This window comes from Xiphias gladius, chromosome 22 (assembly GCF_016859285.1).
Source record: "Xiphias gladius isolate SHS-SW01 ecotype Sanya breed wild chromosome 22, ASM1685928v1, whole genome shotgun sequence".
Lineage (NCBI taxonomy): Eukaryota > Metazoa > Chordata > Actinopteri > Istiophoriformes > Xiphiidae > Xiphias > Xiphias gladius.
The window spans coordinates 17,048,425-17,071,461 of record NC_053421.1 but is presented as its reverse complement, the minus strand read 5'-3'; the positions used below and the strand labels follow the sequence as shown (position 1 = coordinate 17,071,461).

The 23,037-nt window shown below is 38.0% G+C and overlaps 2 protein-coding genes across 3 annotated transcripts; both read left to right on the top strand.

Moving 5' to 3' along the window:
- The first annotated feature begins 6,829 nt into the window (after window positions 1–6,829).
- msmp2 (microseminoprotein, prostate associated 2) lies at window positions 6,830–8,396 on the top strand. Of its 2 annotated transcripts, none has more exons than XM_040118728.1 (4): window positions 6,830–6,942; window positions 7,024–7,134; window positions 8,006–8,114; window positions 8,222–8,396. In XM_040118728.1, exons 2-4 carry the CDS (start codon window positions 7,026–7,028, stop codon window positions 8,394–8,396), a joined length of 393 nt encoding a protein of 130 aa, XP_039974662.1. In that variant the 5' UTR covers window positions 6,830–6,942; window positions 7,024–7,025. The 2 variants fall into 2 exon arrangements, with proteins under 2 accessions (XP_039974662.1, XP_039974661.1); XM_040118727.1 differs by having other exon boundaries at window positions 6,830–6,946.
- A 1,040-nt stretch (window positions 8,397–9,436) lies between these two features.
- Window positions 9,437–21,780, top strand: nbn (nibrin). The gene is made up of 17 exons (XM_040118841.1): window positions 9,437–9,605; window positions 11,374–11,495; window positions 13,315–13,442; window positions 13,646–13,805; window positions 13,895–13,998; window positions 14,083–14,200; window positions 15,144–15,334; window positions 15,466–15,566; window positions 15,654–15,786; window positions 15,894–16,102; window positions 16,902–17,076; window positions 17,597–18,257; window positions 18,433–18,522; window positions 19,453–19,593; window positions 20,005–20,118; window positions 20,205–20,254; window positions 21,420–21,780. The coding sequence occupies exons 1-17, from the start codon at window positions 9,575–9,577 to the stop codon at window positions 21,451–21,453; spliced, it is 2,562 nt and encodes an 853-aa protein (XP_039974775.1). The 5' UTR covers window positions 9,437–9,574; the 3' UTR covers window positions 21,454–21,780.
- Window positions 21,781–23,037: the final 1,257 nt, after the last annotated feature.

Here is a 23,037-nt window from a genome sequence, read left to right as displayed (position 1 = left end):
AGAGAAATGTGTCAAACATCCCATAATGTCTTTATCAAAACCAAATGCAGATCTACTGTATGCAGGCTGTGGCTCCTCCCTCTCTCAACTCCATTAACGGATATTTTTTTGTTTTTATATTGTGATGTCAATTATCTTGCCGCATATAAAAAAAAGAAATATAAACAACTCCGACCCAGGAAGAGAGAAGTCCTCCTCTCTCTCCTTTCATCGTGGCTGTTCAGCAACACCATGTGCACGTCTGATTCATGGGTTTTTTTTACTGCAGTACATTATGCTTTTCGGCCTCCGGTTTTCACCAAGTTTTTTCCTCTGTTAGATAACTCCTCTACATCCAGTGCTGAAAGCAAAGTATAGGTATTGAATAATCATTGTTAACCTTATCTGCCTTTCTGTTTCTTAGTGACTCTGCCTCGGGGTTTGGGTGTTTGTGTGTGTGTGTGTGTGTCCATGAGACAGAGAGAGAGAGAGACAGAGAGAGAGAGAGCGAGAGAGAGAATGACCAATCAGAGAACCCAAAGCCTTTGTCTGTCACTACCTATAAACTTCACTCTTATCCCGGGGAAGCTCTGGCTGTACATTTTGTGTTCTCGGCCCGATCATAAAGCTTCGTCATTTCTGTTGGAGTGCGAATTTTCAAGAAAATGTTATTCCTGTGTTGTTTTTTTTCACCTCTTAGAGTATGCATTTTAATGTAAGGAATAATGCTACAGCACAGCATTTTTTCATCCCTTTGGTACATTCACAACTAACATTTGTGTTCACAAAAGTAATTATTGTACCACTACTACATCGTATTGCATTAGACTGCAGAGGTGTTTCTGTTATTTTGTTGTCTCCCTTTAAGGTGCAACAAAAGCCTCCAGTCGCAGTTGAGCTGGGGACATTGCAGGTACATCATCGGCACCGTAACCCCCTAAGCCATGGGGGCTCCCCATTATCTCCCAGGGGTTTATCTATGGTGTTATCAGTCTGTTATTATCAAGAGCATGATCCACAGAAAAGAAATGGTTGAAATTCAAAATTTTAATTTTGCATTTAAACACACTTTGTGCGTTCCCTGGTTCCAACCCGTGAAAACGAATTACTTGGCTCTACTTGGATTTTGCCCTTTTTTAAAATAGTCATATTAGATATTGATGTTTCTGTATAATTGGATGTTTTAGAGCTGCATCTTTCCAAGCAGCTGGGTGTCAAAATACATCACCAAAACTTATTCCTTTCAGATAAACCTGCATGGACTCAGACTCCAACAATGTTATCGCTTCATCCAAAGTGAAACTAAATTTGAATTGTTCATAGATTTTTTTCTTTTAACCTTTTGATTTTTAAAAAAATCTTTAAACCTTTAATATGTGAGAAGGAAAGTATAATAACTTTGAAGCTCCGACTAAATCAGATGTAAATGAGTTTTGTGGAGGAGATGACTAATGACTTACTTAGACTGAAAAGAAACAATACTTGGTCATGGATCAACGGATTAGAGGTTTTTTAAACCACATATGCTATATTCCTTTTTAAAAAAAACATTTTGCAGTATGTTGCTTTATATTATGCACTGCCATCTCTCACTTTGCCTCACACTGCTCTCCATCTGTGAGAGATTAAAAATACTCCCCCCAGGCTCACAATTAGGCAATCAGAGGGCTATCATTCCGCCCCAATAGGCTCACAAGGTCAGCGTCATACCAGGAGAGGATACAGAGACGGCAGAGGGGGGACGGTCAGTCTGACTGATGTCATAAACGAGGGCCGTTGTTCATGAAATGTAACATCTAATCTGATGAGTGTGTATAGAAATTTAAAACAATATGTATAAAGTGCCTTTATGTTAAAAATAGTACGTTGGTTCTCACTGATGACGTTGTTGGATGTTTGTATATGAAAACATGGCATAACAGTGATATTTCAGACACAGTGGAGTACTGGTTGTCTCTATGAATCATACACTGTACGTAAATTCTCATCCTCAAACCGTATTTCTTGTCAACCCCACCTGTTCTACACCCATTTCTTGCTAATTAAAAACCAAAATCCTGACTCACCCACAGGTGAAAGTGCTGTATTCTTCCTTAACCATCATGTCCGGCAGATGATGGGAGGTCAACACGTGTTAGAGTCCCACACTTCCCCACTGAACACACAGATTGAGTGATAGTACCGTCACCAGTCATTCTGACAAGCAGCGATCATTCTGAAAGCCAGAGGTCACCTTGACTGTGGTGTTCATCTTAATGCTTAAACACTCCACCAAGAGTAAAAGAATTAAAAAAAAAATATTTAGAACTACAGAAGTATTAGCTGCAAAATGTATGTAAAGTATCAAAAATAAAAGTACTCATTGGGCAGCAATGACCACTGTCAGTGTTATCATATTGTCACTGATGATACATTACTGTGTAAGCAGCCTTTTTATTCTGTAGCTGGTTGAAGTAAAGCTATAACTTTCACTGCTGTATGTACTGCGGGGTATTTTAATTGACGGCAGTGCTTCATATTATATAAGTGGATAATTTATTTTGTATGTAAAACCTTGTAACTATAGCTGTCAAATGACTGCAGTAGAGGGAAAAGAACAATGTTTACCCTTGAAATCTTGTGGAATTGATGTATAAGTACCTCATAATTGTACTTCAGTACGATACTTGAGTAAATTTACTTAGTCGCTTTCCACCACTGCCAAAAACAAACAAGTAAACACACAAATAGGTTTTTACAGGGCTACCATGAAAGATTTTCAGGTGATCATAATCACTTTTGGGAATGTAAGTTATGTGGAACATCCAGCCCTGAAGGAGCCACAGCGTCCATGACAGGTTGCCATTTCCTGGATGAATCTCTTGACACTGTCATGTAGACTGTAGATCAGTTTCTCCAAAGGTAACCTAATATCCAAAACTAGTGTTCTTAACGCCTCCTTATAGCGATCTTCCACTTCGGCATTCCAAAATTGAAGGGCAGTCTCTCTTGCTATGTTTTACAATATTTCAATAAGCTGGCTGCACAATGGTGGGAAAATTATCCAGACTTGCCTAGATAAAGAGAATGCAGTTGTGCCGCTCACACATGTCGATGCTCTTGATACTGATTTGGATGTTGTGATGGCAAATTAATTTTAAGAATGCTGACACAGAGTAAAATTAATTGTTACGCATTTTATTTACAAGGTTTTGTCATGATACGCTGCTGTCTGATACTTTAACATCTTTATTACTTTTCCTTTTCTTTTAATGAAAAAAAGTCAAGTAAAAGAAGTTGTTTCAATATCTGACATTTAATATATATACATTTTTAAAGGGAATATTAGTAACAGGGTACAACTAGTGATTTAGTGAAGTGACCATCATGTGTCACGTTTGCCCTCCCTACAGGCTATAACTCAAAGTTATTTGACTCTGCATCTGCGGTCATATATGCATGCGTATATTTGTGTGTTGTGTGTGTGTGTGTGTGTGTGTGTGTGTGTGTGTGTGTGTGTGTGTGTGTGTGTGTGTGTGTGTGTGTGTGTTTGCACGTTTGCATGCGCGCAAGCGCGAGGGAGCTCACAGCAGGATGAACATCACATCTATTGATCAGGCTAATGTGGGGAGGAAAGGCTGCAGGCCACAGCAGCTGATCAATATACCTCTAATTACATGGGGCACTGAGTGTGTGTGTGTCACTGAAAGAGTGTGTGTAGGTGGTCCCCCCAAACTCACAGGGTTGTATATATAAATGCTGTCCGACTGAGGGATTGCTCACATGCTCATACACACAGATCTTAGCTTGTACACACGTTTAACAGTTAGTTGGGAATCGCTGCATACACGCTCAAAGTAAATAATTTTTTTGTTTTGATTTATTTTATTTTTTTTTGGTTTAACCACTTGTTTTCCAACTCATGTACTGACAGGACACGATGGCACCATCTTTGGATAAAGAGAACTGGTAAGTATACTCGTATTTGTATTTGGATGTGAGGTTGGACTTGCTGAGACAGCAGAATGTTTCGTCGTGTGAATCTTGCCTCTCTACTTTTTGTTTTACCCATCAACCCCATGTGTCCGTAGGCAAATAGAGCAACTGATAGGTGATCTCAAATGCCAACAGAATCTGTGATTCCTTGTGTTAGTTACTCCCTCCCCACAAGGCCTTTCCTCTGTTGTATCCCTCTTGTCTTGGACAGGTTGTTCTGGTTTTTCTTTATTATACTATCTTATAAATACTGCATCTGTTCTTTGGCCCTATGGACAGTGTAATGTTTCAAGTATTTATCTCTGTCACTTCCTTGTTTGTTCTCACTGCATTGTCTCTCTTATCTGCTACAGGTTTTTCAAGTCTGCTGAGGATCTGACTGGCCAGATGCTGTGTGATATGTTTGATATTCGGTTGTTCTTGTGCTTTATCATGTCAACTAAATATCAGACATATTCCTACAGAGTCTGGCATTGACTTCTGATCCTTTTGCTGTACCCCTGAAAAAAAAGAACTACATAGTCAGATGTTCAGGTAAATGGTTTTGCACAGTACAACTTTGCAGTTCGTGTAGTTTTATAGAATATCGTTGCAGTAGTAGTATCTCTTCAGTTAATCTCCGTTGAGAAAGTGTTAACATGTACTGCTCATGTGGTAGTGCTTGGGTTAGAAATAAATTCAAAAAATGAAAACATTTAAGAGGATGTATTAATTATTAAACTTATCTTTACCCTGAATATCACATCTCACTGTTTACATGCTTTTTCTTTTACTCTCCCAAACACACACACAATAATCTTTTGAACATGACTGACAAGTTTTTTTTTCTTTACAATGGGATCAAAGTGTGCAAGTACTTCCTTCATCCTTCTCCATATGCAAAGAGATATTGTTATTGACACCATATAGGTTTGTGATATCACGATTCATAACATGGCCATGTTAGAGCGGGGAAGAAGTCAGTCGTTTTACTCCCTCTTTTTTTTCTTTCTACAGTCTTACGTCTTTTACAACAACTTGTTTTAAATCCACAAATAAAGCCTGATGACGTGTTAACATCGTCTGGAATGATTCATTGCTGTCTCCACATTCCTGATTCATGACCCATTGCATCATACATAGAGAGCTGTAAGCTTCAGTAACTATTTTTATACTTTAATTAATTGATTTTACGTAGAGGGAGCATCCTTTGGGACTTTTGGCAAATGAAACTTCCTCCCTCCCTGTCAATGAATTCTTTAAACGGCATTTTATTATGTAATAGTCAATTTCAAAAGAGGCATAATAAGTTACATCCTAATGTGCACAAGCCTGTGGGAGCACTGGCTGGAAAATGAGTGGCACTAAAGTGAGAAATAATATGCTTTGTAATCAGATTAGCTACTGTGTAGGAGTACTCTTTATGAAAATGCAGCGAACAAATGGAAATCACAAAAGGACATCTTCTCTTTTGCTACAAAGCTAGATTGTAATGTGAGTTACAGGCCACTGAAGGGTTGCCTCAGGACACTTCATATTCCACCTGAGGGAATCTACTGAAAATTTGAATACATCTGAACAGAGGCATAAAGGAAAACACTCAGGACATTGTGTATGCTGCAGCAATAGAGGGCATCTGGGTTTAGTGTATGACCCTGTGTGTGTCTGTGTACAGCTGTCTGTTTGACCTGTAGACACATCTGAAGAACAGCTTAAGGCCTGATTTTAAATCTGTTGTTCAAAAACAATTGATTAATATCAGACAATATTTATGTCTTTAGTTTGTCGTCATTGCAAATACGTTCAGTGTGAGCTAAAATGAATTGTGTGTCCACTGAGGATAGGCTAAGTTTTGAGCAAGCCTCTAGGCAGTGAAATCTTCTCAAAAGTTACAAACAAATCTGTGTGTGTGTTTGTATCTGTGCACATGCATGTTATCTGAGGACACACGGTGGTTTATTCAAACAAATCAAGGCACAAAGAAGGAAACCCATCCCCCGACACACAAAAAAATTCTAATTTAACCAAGAAGTCCTCAAATATCCCCACCCCTAAACATAAACAAACACACAATGATGCAAAACCCCACCAAGTCAAAGAGACTTTAAGCTAAAGTTCACTGAGTCGTGTAAAACCATATTCAAAATCTTGTCATTTGCATGATGATTCATTAACAATATGATGTAAAATTGAATTAAGCAAATGATATGCATCAGTGATTTAGTTATTAGTCAGTTGTAAGAGAAAGACAATTATCAAAAACATCCTCAACATCTCTATTCAAATGTAATAGACATTAAATGCAATTTTGACCATAAAACCCCCACAACTGATCTTTTTTAAATATGCTTTAAAACATTATTATCTATGAATGTCACAGTAAAATATATTTACATGCATCTGGATGCTGAGCAGGGGTCAAAGGTTCATGTTTATACTTGTACACACACACACACACACACACACACACACACACACACACACACACACACTGTGCAAAACAATAGGCCACTGGCTGGCTGTCCTATGGATGGTGTCACAAGTGTGATCTAGTGATAGGGTCAAATGGCACCCCCTGAGACAAATGTTATCTGAAAGGGTGCACACTGTATACTCTGGAGCAATTTCTGTGGAGCACTACAAGAGGGAGTGACGAACATCGAAATACTATTGCTTGTATGTATGTGTGTGTGTATGTGTGTGTGTGTGTGTGTGTGTGTGTGTGCAGATATAGAATAGCAATAAATGAGAGGGAGGGGGTGGACAAATAGCAACGAAGAAAGTAGAAAAGAGCACAGAGATAGAAACGTGTTGGTGCAGTATAAATATCTGAGACCACAGGGAGAAAGTGAGTCAGATCAAGAGTGGCACTGGAGAGGAGACACATAGAGCCAGAGAGGGAAAAGAGAGAGCAGAAGAGGGTGAATGAAAGCAAGAGACGCAGAGAGAGAAGAGCTGAAAGAAAATACAGCAGGAGAGGGTTTTCATATAACATAGTAAAACTTCACAGTAGGTAAGACACAACCTGGCATTTCTCTTCCCTGGTTATTAGGAATTCTTTTAATTTGTGCATTGATTTTTTTTTTCCAGAAATGGCAAACACAGCAGGAGGAATACTCTTGGCTTTACTCTTGTTCCTGAGTGCCAGTGTGCCATGTTTCTCTGTGTATAACAGTGGGGAGTGCTTCTTCAACACCAAAGGTACAGTGTGTGTGTGGACACAATGTTTCCTCTAAGCTCTTATATGTCCAGTACTGGAAAGTATGTAGAACTGTAAGAACATTTACGTACTTAAGTAGTGTACTTAAGTGCAATTTTGAGGTACCTGTTCTGTATATTTATGCTACTTTAACTTCTACTTCCCTATATTTCAGGGAGGAATTTTGTACTTTTTACTTCACTGTGTTTATTTGGCGGCTATAGTTCCTGGTTACCGTCCAGATTCTGATTTTTCAACTAAAACATATGATAAGCAGATAAAATATGATGCAGTTATAGAATAAACTACCCAACAGAAGTAGTTAAAATTAGCTCCACCTCGACCAGCTGCAACATTATCCAACATTAATCTCTACCATTACAAATTTATATCATTTTTTTCCTGTTGGTTTTATTGGTATTGTTTTTTTTCATATTGTTTTAATTTTTTCATTTAATTATTTATCTATCTGTTTGTTTGCTGTTTATTTTCATTTTTCTTTTTGGCCTAACATTGATTTTAATCCTGTTTTTAAAGCACTTTGGGCTGCATCTTTGCATTAAAGGTAATAATAATACTAATTATAATAATAATAATAATAATAATGCTTACACATGAATGCGTCAGTAAAAAATTAAACTGTAATACCACCACACCATTCTGCATAAGGAGTATATTTACTTTTAATACTTAAAACAAATGTAGCTTATAATACCAACTTACTTTTAGTTGAGTAAAATTTTGAATGCCAGACTTTTATTTGAAATTAAGTATGTTGTACATTGCAGTATTTCTACTTCTATCCAAGTAAAGGATCTGAGTACTTCATGCACCACTGTGCACATCACAGTAACTGATATTTTTCATTTTCAGGGAGCTGTGAACACATGGGACAGGTGTATGGGATAGGAGAGAGCTGGATCACCAGTGACTGTTACCAGTGTGTCTGCATGGAGCCTTTCGGAGTAGGATGCTGTGACCAGTGAGTTTGTTTTCACAACTTAAATACACTCAAAAAGGTACTCAACATATTTGTTGTGTAGCGTATACCGTATATGTGTTCTAATCCAAGTCTAATCTTCCCAACAGTGGATCGAAACCTGTGGACTATCCAGACTGGTGTGAGATCATCCGTAAACCTGACTCTTGCACTAGTGTTGCAGTGATGAGAGCCAATCATAAACTACCATGTCTCTGGGGACGAGGTCGTCTCAGACCAGCTGCAGGCCAACCATGGAAATCTGATAATGATCCTATATTTTGAGTTGATGCACCAATAGAAAAAACAGCAATATAGCAACGTGTGATGTTTATTTTGACTTCAATAAATAAAGGCTACAAGCTTTATTTTATTATGAAGTTTGTGATAGACTAAACTGTGCTGAATTTTACTTCTGTTTATATGTATCATTTCATACTTTTAATTGTGTTATTGATGTTTGTTGTTGATGAGTCTGTCTGAATGATGGTTTATTTCTGAATGTCTGGTTTATTTCTGGTTCATGTAAAACTGATTCAGTAAAAACTATATATCTAATTTCAGTTTTTATCATATGAGTTACTTATCGTTATTCTTACTAATAAATATTAATGTTAATATACTTATCAGTGATTGTTCTAAGTAGTTAGTTTTTTGCTGTGTAATTTATAGACGGAGTAATGTCAAACAAAAAATAGAATTCATACAATTCCAAAGCTATGGGTCTGCTAAATTAATAATTACAAAAATATAGAAGACTGCTTTTCTCTTTAACTGGAAATCAGAGCAGCAAGACCTGAAGAGAGAATTTCATCAGGTGACAAATTTTGACATCGATTATCCACATAAAATTACCCTTTTTTTTTTTGAGTATTTAGTTAAATCAAATTTAGTTAAATGTACTAATTTTCTGGTTGTTGTTTGAATATTCAAAGTTTCTGGAGAAGGCCGAAGGTCAGAATTTATCTCCAAAAGATAGCTTCACTGCAGTCTTATCTAGCTATGCTTCATATTTAACCCCTGGCTGTAGTTTTGACAAAATATGTGCTTGTGTGTTCAATGTGTTTCAAGACACCCCAAGGAAGGAAAGTGTGTTGATGCACTGGTGTATTTCTGATATTTAGTAAAGGCTTTCACTTTGCATCCACTTGAGTGCCTAGATATGGATATTGTTATGGCATTATCATGTATGAATGCTTTTTTTTTTTTTTGTAATTCTTTACAATGCTTATTTCCTCTCCGAGAGCACCAGTGGATGGAATAGGTTCACTGACACTAGATGAATAAACGGAACTTTTATTTTGAAAAGGCAGCAGCGGCGCAGTGTTTGTACGTAACTGAGTGGCACGCTGTGAGTGTCCACCTTGTTGATAGTTATTGTAAATGGATAGTTGTAGAATACTGTATTCCCTGCTGCCTCGCTGCTGGTTTTAATCACTGAAAAATCAACAGACAGAATTAAAATGTGGATACTGACACCCCTGCAGCCTGGAGGTAACTTTGTCTTTCGTGGCTGACATTTTAAACGCTAGCTAACACAGCTAGCTGGTAAAAGTTTACTTCTTGGTGGAGTCAGTTGTGTTTTTGTGTTCAGACGTTTGTGATTAAAATAACTACAGGTAGAAAATAAAGTGTTTGCAAGCGTTGGTCGTGGCTGTATATAGATGGTCTACGTCTTTGGTTTGCGGTTACCGAGGTGTCAGGTAAGATTAGATATTTTGGGTTCAGGGGCTGCTAGTAACATTAGTCATGTGATTATACTGTAGCCACAAGTTAATATACAAGTTGTGGAGAGAAAACAAAAACAAAACAGTTTTATTGTTTTAGATACATGTGCAGTTTGATGTTGTCGAAACACGCCATTTGCTGAAGGGATTGTTCAAAATTGGGCTAAAAGCAAATTTAGATCTGCAGTTCCTTTACAGGTGAACTTTAAAAAGCATTAGGTTACTTTAATATAAAGTACTGTGCAAAGGTTTAAGGCAATGAAAGTAAAGGTAGGATGTTTTCAAACAACAACACCGTGAACAGTAACTTCCGAAAAAGTGCACTAAACAGAAAAATACCCTAAATAAAATCAGCATTTGGTGTGACCACCAGTTCTCCAGGTACACCTGCGCGCAGGTACTTGGCAGGTGGGTTGTTTCAAGCATGTGGGAGAACTTGCCGAAGTTCTTCTGTCTCTTTGTCTTCTGTCTCCTCATGTAATCCCAGACTGACTCCGTGATGTTGAGATCAGGGCTCTGTGGGGGCCAGGCCAGCTTTTGCAGGACTTCTTGTTCTCCTTGTCTCTGAAGATAGTTCTCCATGACTCTAGCTGTATGTTTGGGCTCGTTGTCATGCTGCAGAATGAATTTGGGACCGATCAGACGCTTCCCTGATGATATTGCATGATGGATAAGAATCTAAACATCTAAAGTGCTTAAAAATTTTGCACAGTGCCATATACAGTCTCTACATTTTTATGACATATATAATTACACATAATACTTGAACATATTTAAAACAGATGCCGGACATCAAATCAAGCAATGGAAGACATATTCATTAGACATTAAGTTAGGCATAGTCTACATAGTATTATCCTTCAGAATAACATTTTAGATGCTGGCAAATAATGTTGGAATTGGCCCAGAAAACAAACTGATCTTAGTTTGACATTTTCATTTTATCTTTAATGATTAATCTGAAACCATCAGTAATGCTTTATGGTTTTCTTGTCCCCCAAAAAGATGACATGCAATGTCTTACAGTTTTGTCCCACTACACGTGTGCCTGATTAGTAGCATTAATGTTAGATTTATTTTGGAGACCCATTTGTCTGCCTGTGAAGTACACAAGTGATTTAAATTGGGAGTAATCTGGGGTTTAATGCAGTCACTTGGACAATTGGAGCCAGGGATTGAAACAATGATAAAATCAGTGGTCAAACCACTTAACCACCTGAGCTACAGCGGCCCTGTGATTTCTCATTAAGTTAAACCTTCTGTATAACAGTGGACTATAAATATAATATAATATCATGACACAGCTTAAATGTTTTTTCACCTCAAGGACCATTGCACTCACTATTAGTTTGGTTTAAATGTCATACGGAACCGTCAATAGTTATTACTGAAGAGGGAATAAACTGCATACTGTATATTTAAAAAATCACGGTTGGACTTGTCTTGTAAGTAGTTCACTTCATAATACCACAAGTAGGCTGCTTCTTTTTGATTCTGCTTTGAACAGTCCACAATTAGCCTTCTGTCTCCTACAGGTGAGACGCACTATCTCCTTGACAGTAAAGAGTACGTGGTGGGGCGCAAGAACTGTGACATCCTTCTTGTCAATGACCAGTCCATCAGCAGGGCTCATGCTCACATCACTGCTACTGACCAGGTGAGAGAAAGACGGGAAATGAGGGGATGATATGGGCAGACATTTACCATATATACTGTAGTTCATTCTTCACATGGGCTGAATATGTGAAGCAGAGTAGGCAGTAAGTAAACAAGGACACTCAACAATTAATTCAGTAACTCCAAACATATAGAAGACTGCATGTCTTTAGCTGGAATTTATAGCATCATGGCACTGATGAGACCCTATTGACCAAGTTATACATCGAAGTTTATTCCTTATGTAAAATGGTGGAGCTGATGGGTTCAGACAGAGGATATGATCAGTTTTGGTGACAACTTTTCAGGGCAGTAAAAAAGTAATTTAGAACATCCCTTGAATTTGCACAAAGCAATGCAGCAGCATAAGTAATTCTATGCTGTTGAGCCATATGCTCATCGTTTTATGGCTAAATACTCAACTTCCATCTGAGCACAATAACACATCTACAAAGCTACTCAGACGTGACTGAAAACCACGGAGGTCTTGAGGCCATAAGTATTCGATTGTCACAAGGCAAAAATGTTAGCTACAAATGTCATAGCGTGTGGCGTTATTGTTTGTGATCATTTGAGGTGTGTAGAGACGACTATAGAAAGACTAACCCTAATTCTAACTAACCCGTCAGCACCAACAATACTGTAATGCAGCCACTCTTACTGTCTCGGCATCAAGCCAGCTGTCCCATCAGTATTATTATTTAAAAATCAAACTGTCCCCCAACAAAACAAACAGCAACTTGAGCTTGGGAGTAATTTAATATTACCACTTCCTGTCTTTGAGTAGGATCAAATCCTAATCAAAATTTTGATATAATTTTCAGTGGTATAAATCAGTGATAAACAACAAATACCAAGTAAGATCTTACACAAAGTGAATTCTGACACCAAGAATTAATTAAAAAATTGTCATAACTTTGTATTACCACACAGATCTATGTGATAACAAGTAGATGAGTAATATGTTTTCATTTGGAAAATATTTACCTGTGTGAGTGCAGAAGATGGTGCTGTTGCACTGTTTTAACAGAAGTGAAACTGGAAAACTGCTTAATTGTGGCCACTTAGACGTGTATAATTGTCATTATGGAGTTACTTAAAAACCATTCAGCTTTTTCTGAGTAATACACATGCACAATAAACATATACAAGTGTAATTTTTACAACAATATTAAGTTTAAACATAAAAAACAGAAAATAGATAAATGCTGATAGATGTTGTTTTCCGGGGACTTAAATCGGGCACTTCTAGCAAACACAATCCTAAAATTCAAAAGCAAGTTTAGTTTTTCACTTATTTTTAATCGGTGAAGTTGTATGTTGTTTTCAAAAAATGGTTACTTTTTTCTTGATTCTAATGGTTATTATTAACCTTCTTACTGTTATCATTGATGTATTGCAAATTAAAACCATCACCAACCCTTCTAAAATCGATTTCTCTTTTTGTACATGTTTATCAGAATCCTCTGGATATGTTTTCTGATGAAAATCCTTTTTGACTTTCTGTTTATGATGTGCATTTAGATTCGTAAATTCATAAACCTACTGTACTACAAGAGAATCTGAAAGTTAATCCATATCGATTAATACTAAAATGAATGTACATTTCCTTTGTTTCATCACTGTCTGCAGTCCTGTCCATTTGTTATTACACTTAAGGTTTGATTGATTTTCTGAGCTTGGGATACATTTCTGTCTAAGGCTTAAATTTAAAGAATGGGTTTCTCGTTAGCACATGAATAATTGAACAGAAAGATGTAGGATGGTTTGTTTGAGGGAAGAACAATTTCATGGATTGATCTGATGTATTTTACTTTTAGATCCTTACTTTGAAAGACACCTCCAAGTATGGCACTTTTGTCAACAGCCAGCGTGTTACAGAAAACACGCCAGTGAACTTGAAGCCAGGGGACAATATAACATTTGGGGCTTTTCACAGCAAATTCAGGTATGTAACAGAAACAACACCTGCTCTGTTGTGTTTTACATCACAGAACCATGATTTTGTTTTTTGAAATCACTGACTGGTACCATCACCTAACCTTATTTCCTCATAATTCATAAGATAGCCAGTGCAACATACAGTTAAAACATATTAATTCTAAAACTATTGCATTACGTATCTCCCTAACGGTGTCTTTTTTGCATTAGTGTGGATCATCAGAAGCCAGTGGTGTGTTCGTCGTGTTTGGACAACGATGGCAAGGCATCACTCTCTCAGGCCCTGCTGGCTTTGGGTGGAAAACTGGTCAACACATGGACTAAGGACTGCACCCACCTGGCTATGCCTTCTGTTAAAGTCACCATCAAGGTTAGAACCAACTTTATATCCTCACTGGCACATGTGATGTGTTTTTAACTGATTTTTTTGCTGACATGCTTGTGTGTTTTCCCAATTAGACTATTTCTGCTCTGCTGTGCTGTTGTCCCATCGTGAAGCCAGAGTTCTTCTCAGAGCTCAACAAAGCTGTTCAGCAAAAGTTGCCACCTCCTAAACCAGAGAGGTACCATACCGTCCATCCCCCTGTATACACATTGGCTTCACTGAACCAAACAGTATCTCACCTAAGCTGTTCATTGTTTTTAAGTTTCATCCCTGAGATTGATGAGCCCAGCTTGAGTAAGGACGACGTTAACCTTGGAGTGAATCCACTTCGCAAACAGCTTTTCATTGAAAAGACCTTCATATTCCTCAGTGCCAAACAGGTTTGTCTACTTCTTCCTTTGTGATAACTTAATATTGTTGTCATGCTCTGCAAACCACTAAATAACCAGACATAGAATATCAAGATTTCTGATATTTCTGGTTTTTACAACATCTATCGATTATTTTTTAGATTACTTTATGCATTGTGTAGTCTATAAATTGTCAAAAATAATGACAAATGTCCCTCACAAGCTACAAGACTTAAAGGTTTAATTAATTAATTAATATGTTTAATTGCCTATTCTTACCAGCAAACAAAAAAATATAAATGTTTATTTTATAACAAAAAGAAGTAAAGCAGGCAAAACCAATCTTCGACCATTTAAAACTATAAACAAGAAATCCATGGTTGTTAACTTGATTTGACTAAATTTTGACTAAAATTTTAAAATTCATTTAAAATTTGCAATAAAATTTCAATCTTTGTCAATTAAGTTGACTAATCATTTCAGCCTTTTTATGGTGTGCCTTTACTTCATGCTTACTGCTATAGAATACCACAGCTGTGAATCACACATGGATGAAAACCTGAACCTCCAGATCAGGTCAAATGCACCGGAGGGAAAGTGCAGCTTATGAAACCTCATAAGGGACAGCAGACTTTATATGTAATGTCTTGCTTGGCCTTACTGACACAACAGTATGAAGTGCAGTCTGATCTTTTATGCACGTTTGAAAACATCTTATATGAGATGACCACACATTCGTCCAGTGTACATTAGTACAACAGCACTATAGAATATCCCCCTGGAAAATGCTTTTATAATAATTAAAATATTTATGGATCACTCAAAGGCTTGAGCCTTAAGTTAGTTTCAACTAGGACAAACCTAAATGATAAGAAATATAAGAATTTCATTGTCAGTAGACACACAGGCACTTTCTTTGTACCTCTAATCCAACATGCAGATTAACATTGCAGCTCTTCTATGTTATTTGCAGCTGAAGCGTCTGAGTGGAGCAGTGAGTTTTGGAAGAGGCAAGATTCAGCTGCTGGAGGAGGGCTCCCTGCCCCGGGACCTGCTGGAGTCTCCACAGAGCTGTGTGGTCGATGTTACAACAGGCAGCTCCCAAACTCTGCTTTCTTCCTCTAGCACAGAGTGGGCAAACTCTGTAAAGAATATTGTCCAAAGGTTTTCACAAACTCTTCTATAGAAAATTATATTAGAATGTGTTTTGGTGATTTGGTTGTAATGGTCAGTGAGTGATTTGTGAACGCCTTAAAACTCTCCCTCTGGCATTTTTCCTGTTTCCACTGACACAGAAAAGGCCTTCGAGTCATCACAGAGTCTGAAATTGGTTTGGCTGCCATCTTTGCTTCCTGTGACAAGTACTGCAATCCATCCAATCTAATGCCAGACTCAGGTGGGCGACTAGACAGAAAAGCACTGATTGCTTTCTTTATATTTAGTTTTTTCTTTGATTTGTTGCTGTCTTTTTCTTGTATTTTAGGGTCAGTTTCAAAAGTGAATCCCAGAATCCCAAATGCTTCGCTGTCACAGAACGTGGCGGTGGATGAGACTTTGTTACCTGCAGCAACTCAAAACATCACAGCGTATGCGGTGAACACAGAGTCATCAGAAGGGTACAGACCAATGCACGTCAATCTCATGTTAAAATTGTCCAAACTTAGCGTTCTTCTGTCCATTCCAGAAAGCCTGTTTGATGTGTGTAATTTTACGCATTTGCCAGGTTGGAGCTATGTGAGATGACTGGGGTGACAGCAGTAGGAGAAACTCCCAAGAAGACGCAAAACCGGAGCCCCAGTCAGCATCGTGGATCCAAAGTCATAGCTGAGAGGGTGTCCGCTCAGTGCATCGTGGCTGATACAATGAGCTCATCGTTCAACCCTGCTGACAGCGCAGACTCACAGAGAAAGATGCCCGAGTCCAAACTGACAGGTAGCTGCAAGAATGAATTACAGATGCACTTTTCCTCTCCCCATACTGATTCTGATACCATATGTCTGAGATATACTGGACTGGTATCGGTATATCGGTATATCGGTGTTCTGTTTTCTTTTTTTTCAGATTAAAAGTGTGTTTGTGAAACCGATCGGATTATTCTGAGTGGCGTCACATGGAGTATCTGTATCATTTCTTCCTAATTGTTATTGTTAAAAACTGGGTCACTTTGTCATGATAAGCAACAGATGGTTTCTACAGCTCCTCCTTAATTGTTCACCAACATTTTTTGGCTTCAGTAAATTTTAGATATATTATTCAAAAGGGTTTATAAGGTTGTGATGTTTATTATATATAACAGCACTAATTAGAAAAAGTGTTAAATGTGGATTGGTCACATGTGGCGTGTATATGTTTTAAACATATTTTTGCTTGGCCTAGAGGTTACTGCAGCACCTACCTGTTACAGGAATATGTGAAATGTGTGAAATATGCTTATTCAGTAAATTAAATTATATGATGTGTTTATTAGTGAGCTTTAAAGGTTCTAGTAGGTTGACAGAGCCAAGCTAGTCATTTCTTCCTGCTTCAAATCTCTATGCTAAGCTATGATGACCAGCTGCAGGCGTTGCAGACAGATATGAGAATGGTATCAACCTTCACATCTCCCTCTCAGCAAGAAAGCAAATTAGCGTATTTCCCAAACTTTCAAACTGTTTTTTTTATTTGCACATTATAAGGGCTAAATGTCTGTAAAGCTGTAAGAAATATTCGTAAAATTAAAAGTTTTTTGCAGTTTCAGGTGAAGGGAGTAGTGGCATCAGGTTCCAGCCATCCATTTATAGGACAAATGATGGCGTGAAGACATTCCCACAGAGGCAATCTCCTCAGAAACCAAAAATCACTGCACAAGCTTCCCCACAGAAACAATCAACTCTGACCAGTTTCTTTCAGCCAGTCAACAAGAAAAGGTAAACATCAGTTCCGTGTGCATTTAGAGAACAATACCAGTGTTTTGGAAGTTTTTGCAGTGGTAATGCAGTTCTGACTTCAATTAATGTGCAGTTAATGTAAAACTACTTACCCAGTAAAAATAAACATACCTTTGACTGACTGCAATAAAAAAAGATATAGTGTTTACTCAAACCTGAACAGTTTAGAAAATAGTTGGATGGATGGATGGATAATGTTGAATTGATGAGTCATCTAATGTGTCAAGTTTCCAGTCTAAGCAAATAGATTTTCATATCATAGTGAAATGAAGAGGAACCAGTGATGCTACACGATGTATTAGCTGGAGGCATGTGCTAGGAAAATTTCCAATACTGTCTCGTTATACAATATCATTTTTGATATTTACTCAGTAAGATGAGAATCTTAATATGGTGCTAACATACTTAAACAACTGAAATATATAACATTTTAGGAGAAACTGTTGCACTGGCGGAAAGTCTATTCTTACCCATTTCTTTGTTTCATCCTTTCTTCAAGACCTTTGGACGATGAGTTCTCCACTGTTATGTCAGAGCCAAAGCGGCCTGTAGTGGCATCATCCATCAGCAAGATACAGGCACCAAACACCACATACTCATGTTCTGACAGATTCCTTGCAACCACATCCAGGACTCCATCGGGGTCTAGAGCGGAACCGCTCAAAGGGCGGTCAGAGGCTCCGGTGACCGGGGTCTCCCACACTGCCCAGCAGGAGCCACGGAGTAGAAAGAGGAAGGAGATGGAAGCAGAGATACAGATAGAGGACCTGGAGTCTATTATGTCTGAAGATATGGATTTCTTTGATGAGCAAACGTCAGGCAATCAAGGCGAGCAAGCACAGCTAAAAGGGCAAAGTTCAAATGAACCGAAACAAGGTTTAAATGTGGTGGAAGCTTCGTCTTTAAGCAAGAGGCAACGAATCCATGTTGAAGACAACGAAACCAAGCGAAGGCCACCGGTGAGCCTGGAAAAAGAGTCAGGATCCCACAAGAATCAGAGCCAGCAATCTGAAAAACATATTGTCACGATCAAGACAGAACAGGTCCATCCTTCAGAATACAGGACAACTAATCATGAGTCTAGCAAACCTCCAGATATGTCATCTGCCAGCAAAAGAAAAAACATACAGCCTAATGAATATGAGGCATCTTTCATTGAGGTGAGGAATGAGGATTTACACTCAGTTTGTAACTGTTATTTTCTTCATCCAGTAGTCTAGAGAAAATAACTTACAACTTAGACTGTCTCTGTACAAAAAACTACTTCTCTTTGCAGTTTTATATGCAATTATGTTCACTTTTACTGCTCATTTTTCACATTTTGTATTTCTGTAGGACTTAGATCTACTCAAAGGAGATATTAGCCAGCCTAACAAAGAGACTAAGACCCCTCTGAAACAAGCCATGATCAAAGAGGAGATCCAAGTAAGTCCTATGAAAGTTCTTACTTTCCCAGTTTTGTCTCTCTCCCGCCCTTTGAATAAGCTTCATTTTTCTAGCTATACATAGATGCATTGATTTCTAGCTTTATATATTTGTCAACATAGGCCATCTCAGTTTTTTATGAACCTTAAAGCTCTGGACAGATAGGAAGCGTTGGATGCATCAAAGTCTATAAAGACACTATTTCCTATGGCTGCAAGCCAACAGTGTTTGTAAAATGGCAGATCAGAAATAGTACAATGCAGCACCAGCATCTGCGCTTTGCTTGGGTTAATTGTAGGATATAAAGGGCAACTTAAATATACATGAGTTCAGGGTAAGAGAATTGTGTTGCCTGTCCTGGGGTCCGGCAGACTTAAGCCAGCGCGGTCTGCTACCCACTGCAGGGCCTAATGACACGTTAAAACATTATGTATTGATAAATGAAAGCCCAACCGATAAATTGCCAGGCTGATATTATCAGTCGGTATTAGCTTATCACAGGTATTTTGTACCGCCCTATATATCAGCCGATACATATATATGAGTAATAAGAAATAGCAGTATGAAAATGTGAAAGATATATTTTTAAATTGTAAAATGTCTCACTCAGTACGTACTGTATCGTGGTGACAGTTCTTTATCTTTTAGCCAAATCAAGAGGTCCTTATCCAAGATGTTTTTTTATTTTATACGTTTCTAAAAAAAAAAAAAAAAAAAACTCGGCTGATGTATTGTTATGAGATTTTTTAACTCTCAAATATTCATATTGGTCTTGGCCTCAAGGATCCAGTATCAGTCAGTTGGAATCTGAAGTGGGTGAGTCTTGGCTCTTGTTGGATCAGGAACACTGTGAGCAAAATGTTGACACAGCATTGTAAACCACTCAACCAACTGAAACCAAAGTTGAATTCCTGATGTGCTGTTTTGCAGGAGTCCAAGATTGACGAAGACCTTCCTAAAAAGCTGGTGTTAGTGGAGTTTCGATCGCTCACTGTGACCACACCTCTCAAAACCAAACCACAGCAGATGCCAGGCAATGGCCACGCAAAGAACTTCAAATGTTTCCGCAAGGTCAGACTACGATGCAACGTAGACAAGCCTCATATGAAATCTAGAAACAGTACTTCAATAAATTATAAAGCTCACAACAGACTATGTAATGCTTGTAGCTGCATGTATGCCAACAGATGTAGTCTGAATATTTTGTAATTATATTACAATGTAGATGACACCAGAAGCAGTTCATTTTCCTCTTAAAATTTCCATTATCTGTGCGACAGATGTTTATGAGATACTCATGTGTGGCCTGATGAGAAGCATTGTCTAAAACGGTGAAACACGTGCAGTATGTTCAAAATTAACTTTCAACCTCACCACAAAGCACAAAAAAGAAAGCCCAACAAAGTTTGCCCCATGTACAGGATTATTTTCCTTTTTTTTTTTTTCTCCTCCATATGAATTTCCTCATGTGCATATTTACAGAGCCGAGTGCCAGGTGCAGAGGTCTTACCCCACGTAATTGGAGGGTCTGATCTGCTGGTTCACAACAGGGGAAAGAACACTGATTTGGATGAATGGCTGAGAGACGCAGCTGAGGTAATTTTTGTCCCTCTGTGTCTGTCTCATCTGTCGGTGATCTGTCAGAACTCTCCATTGATGATTTGAGCTTGTTTTTGCTTCAGGAGGAGCGCCAGAGCAGAAGGGACGAGATTGTAGGAGATGACCTCTTCAGGTAAGAAAATGGATCGCATATTCTGTCAGAAGATGTGAAGATGTGAAGTAACTTGGTACACCCTCACCCGAAACTGACCTCTTGACAACCTACGTGAACCCAACTTGGTTACTTAGGTCATAATTTAAGGTGTGTTATTTGTGATGAGTTCTGTTTTAAATGAAACAAAACAAAGCAATATTGAAGATTAAACTGAGAAACTATCTACAAATAATGTTAATGCTTTCCCTTTACGTAAGTATAATGTTTTGTTTGTTCCTTTTACCCTCTTTTTTGTGTTTAACATTTGGCCAGGCAGGTATAAATGTTCCCCCTTTTGTCACTTTGTCGGTAGCTCCCTCTGTGATTTAGATCTCAGCTCCTAAAAGGTTAGAAAGAGCTACATTGCTCTCCCCTGTTAACTGATGAATGTGTTCATATTCATGTTAAAGTGGTTTGTTTCTCTTGGGCAGTGAAATTATGGTAAATAACACCTTCATTATAATCAGGTGCAGACAATATAATTAATTGAGAATTATGGATATGTGACCTCTGTAGCGTCGGTTAAACCAATCAGGATGTAGTAATTCTTACGTCACAGCAGCAGCCAGGGTAACAGGTGATGTAAGCAGCCGCTGCTGCTGCCGCTGCTGTGTTTTCTTTGACTAAGCAGAAAAGAGACAGTCTGAGATTGATTTTGTGTGTGTGTGTGTGTGTGTGTATGTGTGTGTGTATGTGTGTGAGTGTGTGTGTGTGTGTGTGTGTGTGTGTCAAGACTGATCTGTTTGATCACTGAGTCATGCTCAGTCAGTCATGCGTAGCCAGGGAACAGACTCTGTTGCTAAGAAAACAACCCGGTACTTTTTTGGTAGGCCTAAATGAAGGGTACAGACGTGGTTTATAGGAAGCTTGTTTGCTTTAAGCTGTTCAAACACCGTCCATGTTATATAGCGCTTAATTTGGACCGTTTTTATTGTTGGTTCCAAATGCCTCTAAGGACATTGAGGAATGATCCACAAGGAATGTTAAAAGCCCATCCTGATATGCACAGACCTATGAGATAAACTCTTTTGTGTGTGTGTGTGTGTGTGTGTGTGTGTGTGTGTGTGTGTGTGTGTGTGTGTGTGTGTGTGTGTGTGTGTGTGTGTGTGTGTGTGTGTGTGTGTGTGTGTGTGTTTTGCTTTAGGTACAACCCCACCAAAATAACCAAGAGAAGATGAAATGCGTTCATCTTGAAGTCCTCCAGTGGGAATACATTTCAAATACACAGGAAGTATGTCAAACTTCATCAATGCCGTATGAAAATCACTTCAGAAATAACTTCATGTATGACTCCTGTTATCTTTATCTGTGTTTTAACTGTAATGTTAATAGATACAACATGGAGTTAATGCTTCATTTCTGCTAAAATAATCAGAAATCTTTACCAATGTTTTAGTTTTCTGTTCTTCCTGTTCTATCTACAAATGTCTTTTTACTCTTGACTAATAAAAAACTACTGACAGCAAGCAATGTAACAAAACGTTTTCAGAGATTTTTCTCAGTTTTTATTTGTCAGTAATAAAAAATACAGCATACAAAACATTAAAAACTCTTCAATTGTACAAGAGAGCATTAAAACTCTACATGCTGAAAGCAGCTTTTCCTTCGTTTTGAAGTTAAGACCAAATGTGTTCCCTGGTTTTACCTGAACTAAGGAACTTGAGAGGGATTCAAGTGTTACCGTTTCATAAATGTTCTCTGATGAGCCAACCCTTCAGGCACTTTTACAGATCTGAAACTGTTCAGATAAGTAGTCGTCATGCCAAACATCCACATATCCCTTTGTATTCACAGCAAGTGCTATGTACAAGTTGAGAGCTCAGCATTAAGCATAAATTGTGCAGTAATAAAAGTTTCTTCCTTTCATGAGCAGCAGAATGGCCAAAGAAGTTAGGAGACTGGCCTTTAAATACAATTGGTTTCCCCAAATTGCAACAGGATTATTTTGCTTACTAATTAACTACGCACTTGCAAGTTTTTTTCTAAAATCAATACAAGTCTGTATTATATTTTAAACTACATGGATGGCCACAAAATAAGCCTGCCGGTACTTAATTAGGCAACCAGATTTGCTCTTGAAGTTGACAGCAGTGGACAGGTGTTGTCCGACCTGGATGTAACAGGGTCATATTTCTATCTATCCTTGAAGTAGATTCAAAACAATAAGAATTATTGCCACCTTTGAGTCACCCAGTGTCTTCTGCAGTCCTGTTTTTAATCTACTGGCTAAAACTCTCACCACGTCTTCTGCTCAAAGCAGCTGGTGCTAGGCAGTCGTTCATGCCTGCATGCATACATTTACTATTTATATCAAAATAATATTCAGAAGTCAGTGAAAAAAGCATTGAGGAATAATTCAGCTGAAACTCAATATTTGACACGAGTAATAACATTTCCACTAGTTAACTGTTATATGATTACCAAAACATACACAGTAATGTGTTCAACTACTTTGTTAGTGGATAATGTAATGTGACTACATATATAATTTAGTAATGTTTCACCACCAACACTGACTCTGACTACTGTATTATATGAAGGGGGCAAAAGAAGAATTTCCCTACAGAGGAATCAGTTTCATATAACAATAAACAAACCTTGAGCTGTGCGTGAGCAGCACACAAAAAAAATTATTCATATGGCAACACACTTTTGCAGACAGTGTTGAAATGACTTAAAGGAAGCGAAATGTAGCAAAAATGTAAAATAGATAACGACTTACACTGCTCATAACCCCTTAACAAAACAATAGTGGCTGTTTG

Excerpts from the sequence above, each read along its gene's own strand:
- msmp2 (XM_040118728.1), top strand. The coding sequence starts at position 7,026 with ATGGCAAACACAGCAGGAGGAATACTCTTGGCTTTACTCTTGTTCCTG. Across the intron at positions 7,135-8,005 it reads GTGCTTCTTCAACACCAAAG|GGAGCTGTGAACACATGGGA; the intron begins GTACAGTGTGTG and ends TTTCATTTTCAG. Across the intron at positions 8,115-8,221 it reads GGAGTAGGATGCTGTGACCA|TGGATCGAAACCTGTGGACT; the intron begins GTGAGTTTGTTT and ends TCTTCCCAACAG.
- nbn (XM_040118841.1), top strand. The coding sequence starts at position 9,575 with ATGTGGATACTGACACCCCTGCAGCCTGGAG. Across the intron at positions 14,201-15,143 it reads TATTCCTCAGTGCCAAACAG|CTGAAGCGTCTGAGTGGAGC; the intron begins GTTTGTCTACTT and ends TGTTATTTGCAG. Across the intron at positions 18,258-18,432 it reads ATGAGGCATCTTTCATTGAG|GACTTAGATCTACTCAAAGG; the intron begins GTGAGGAATGAG and ends GTATTTCTGTAG.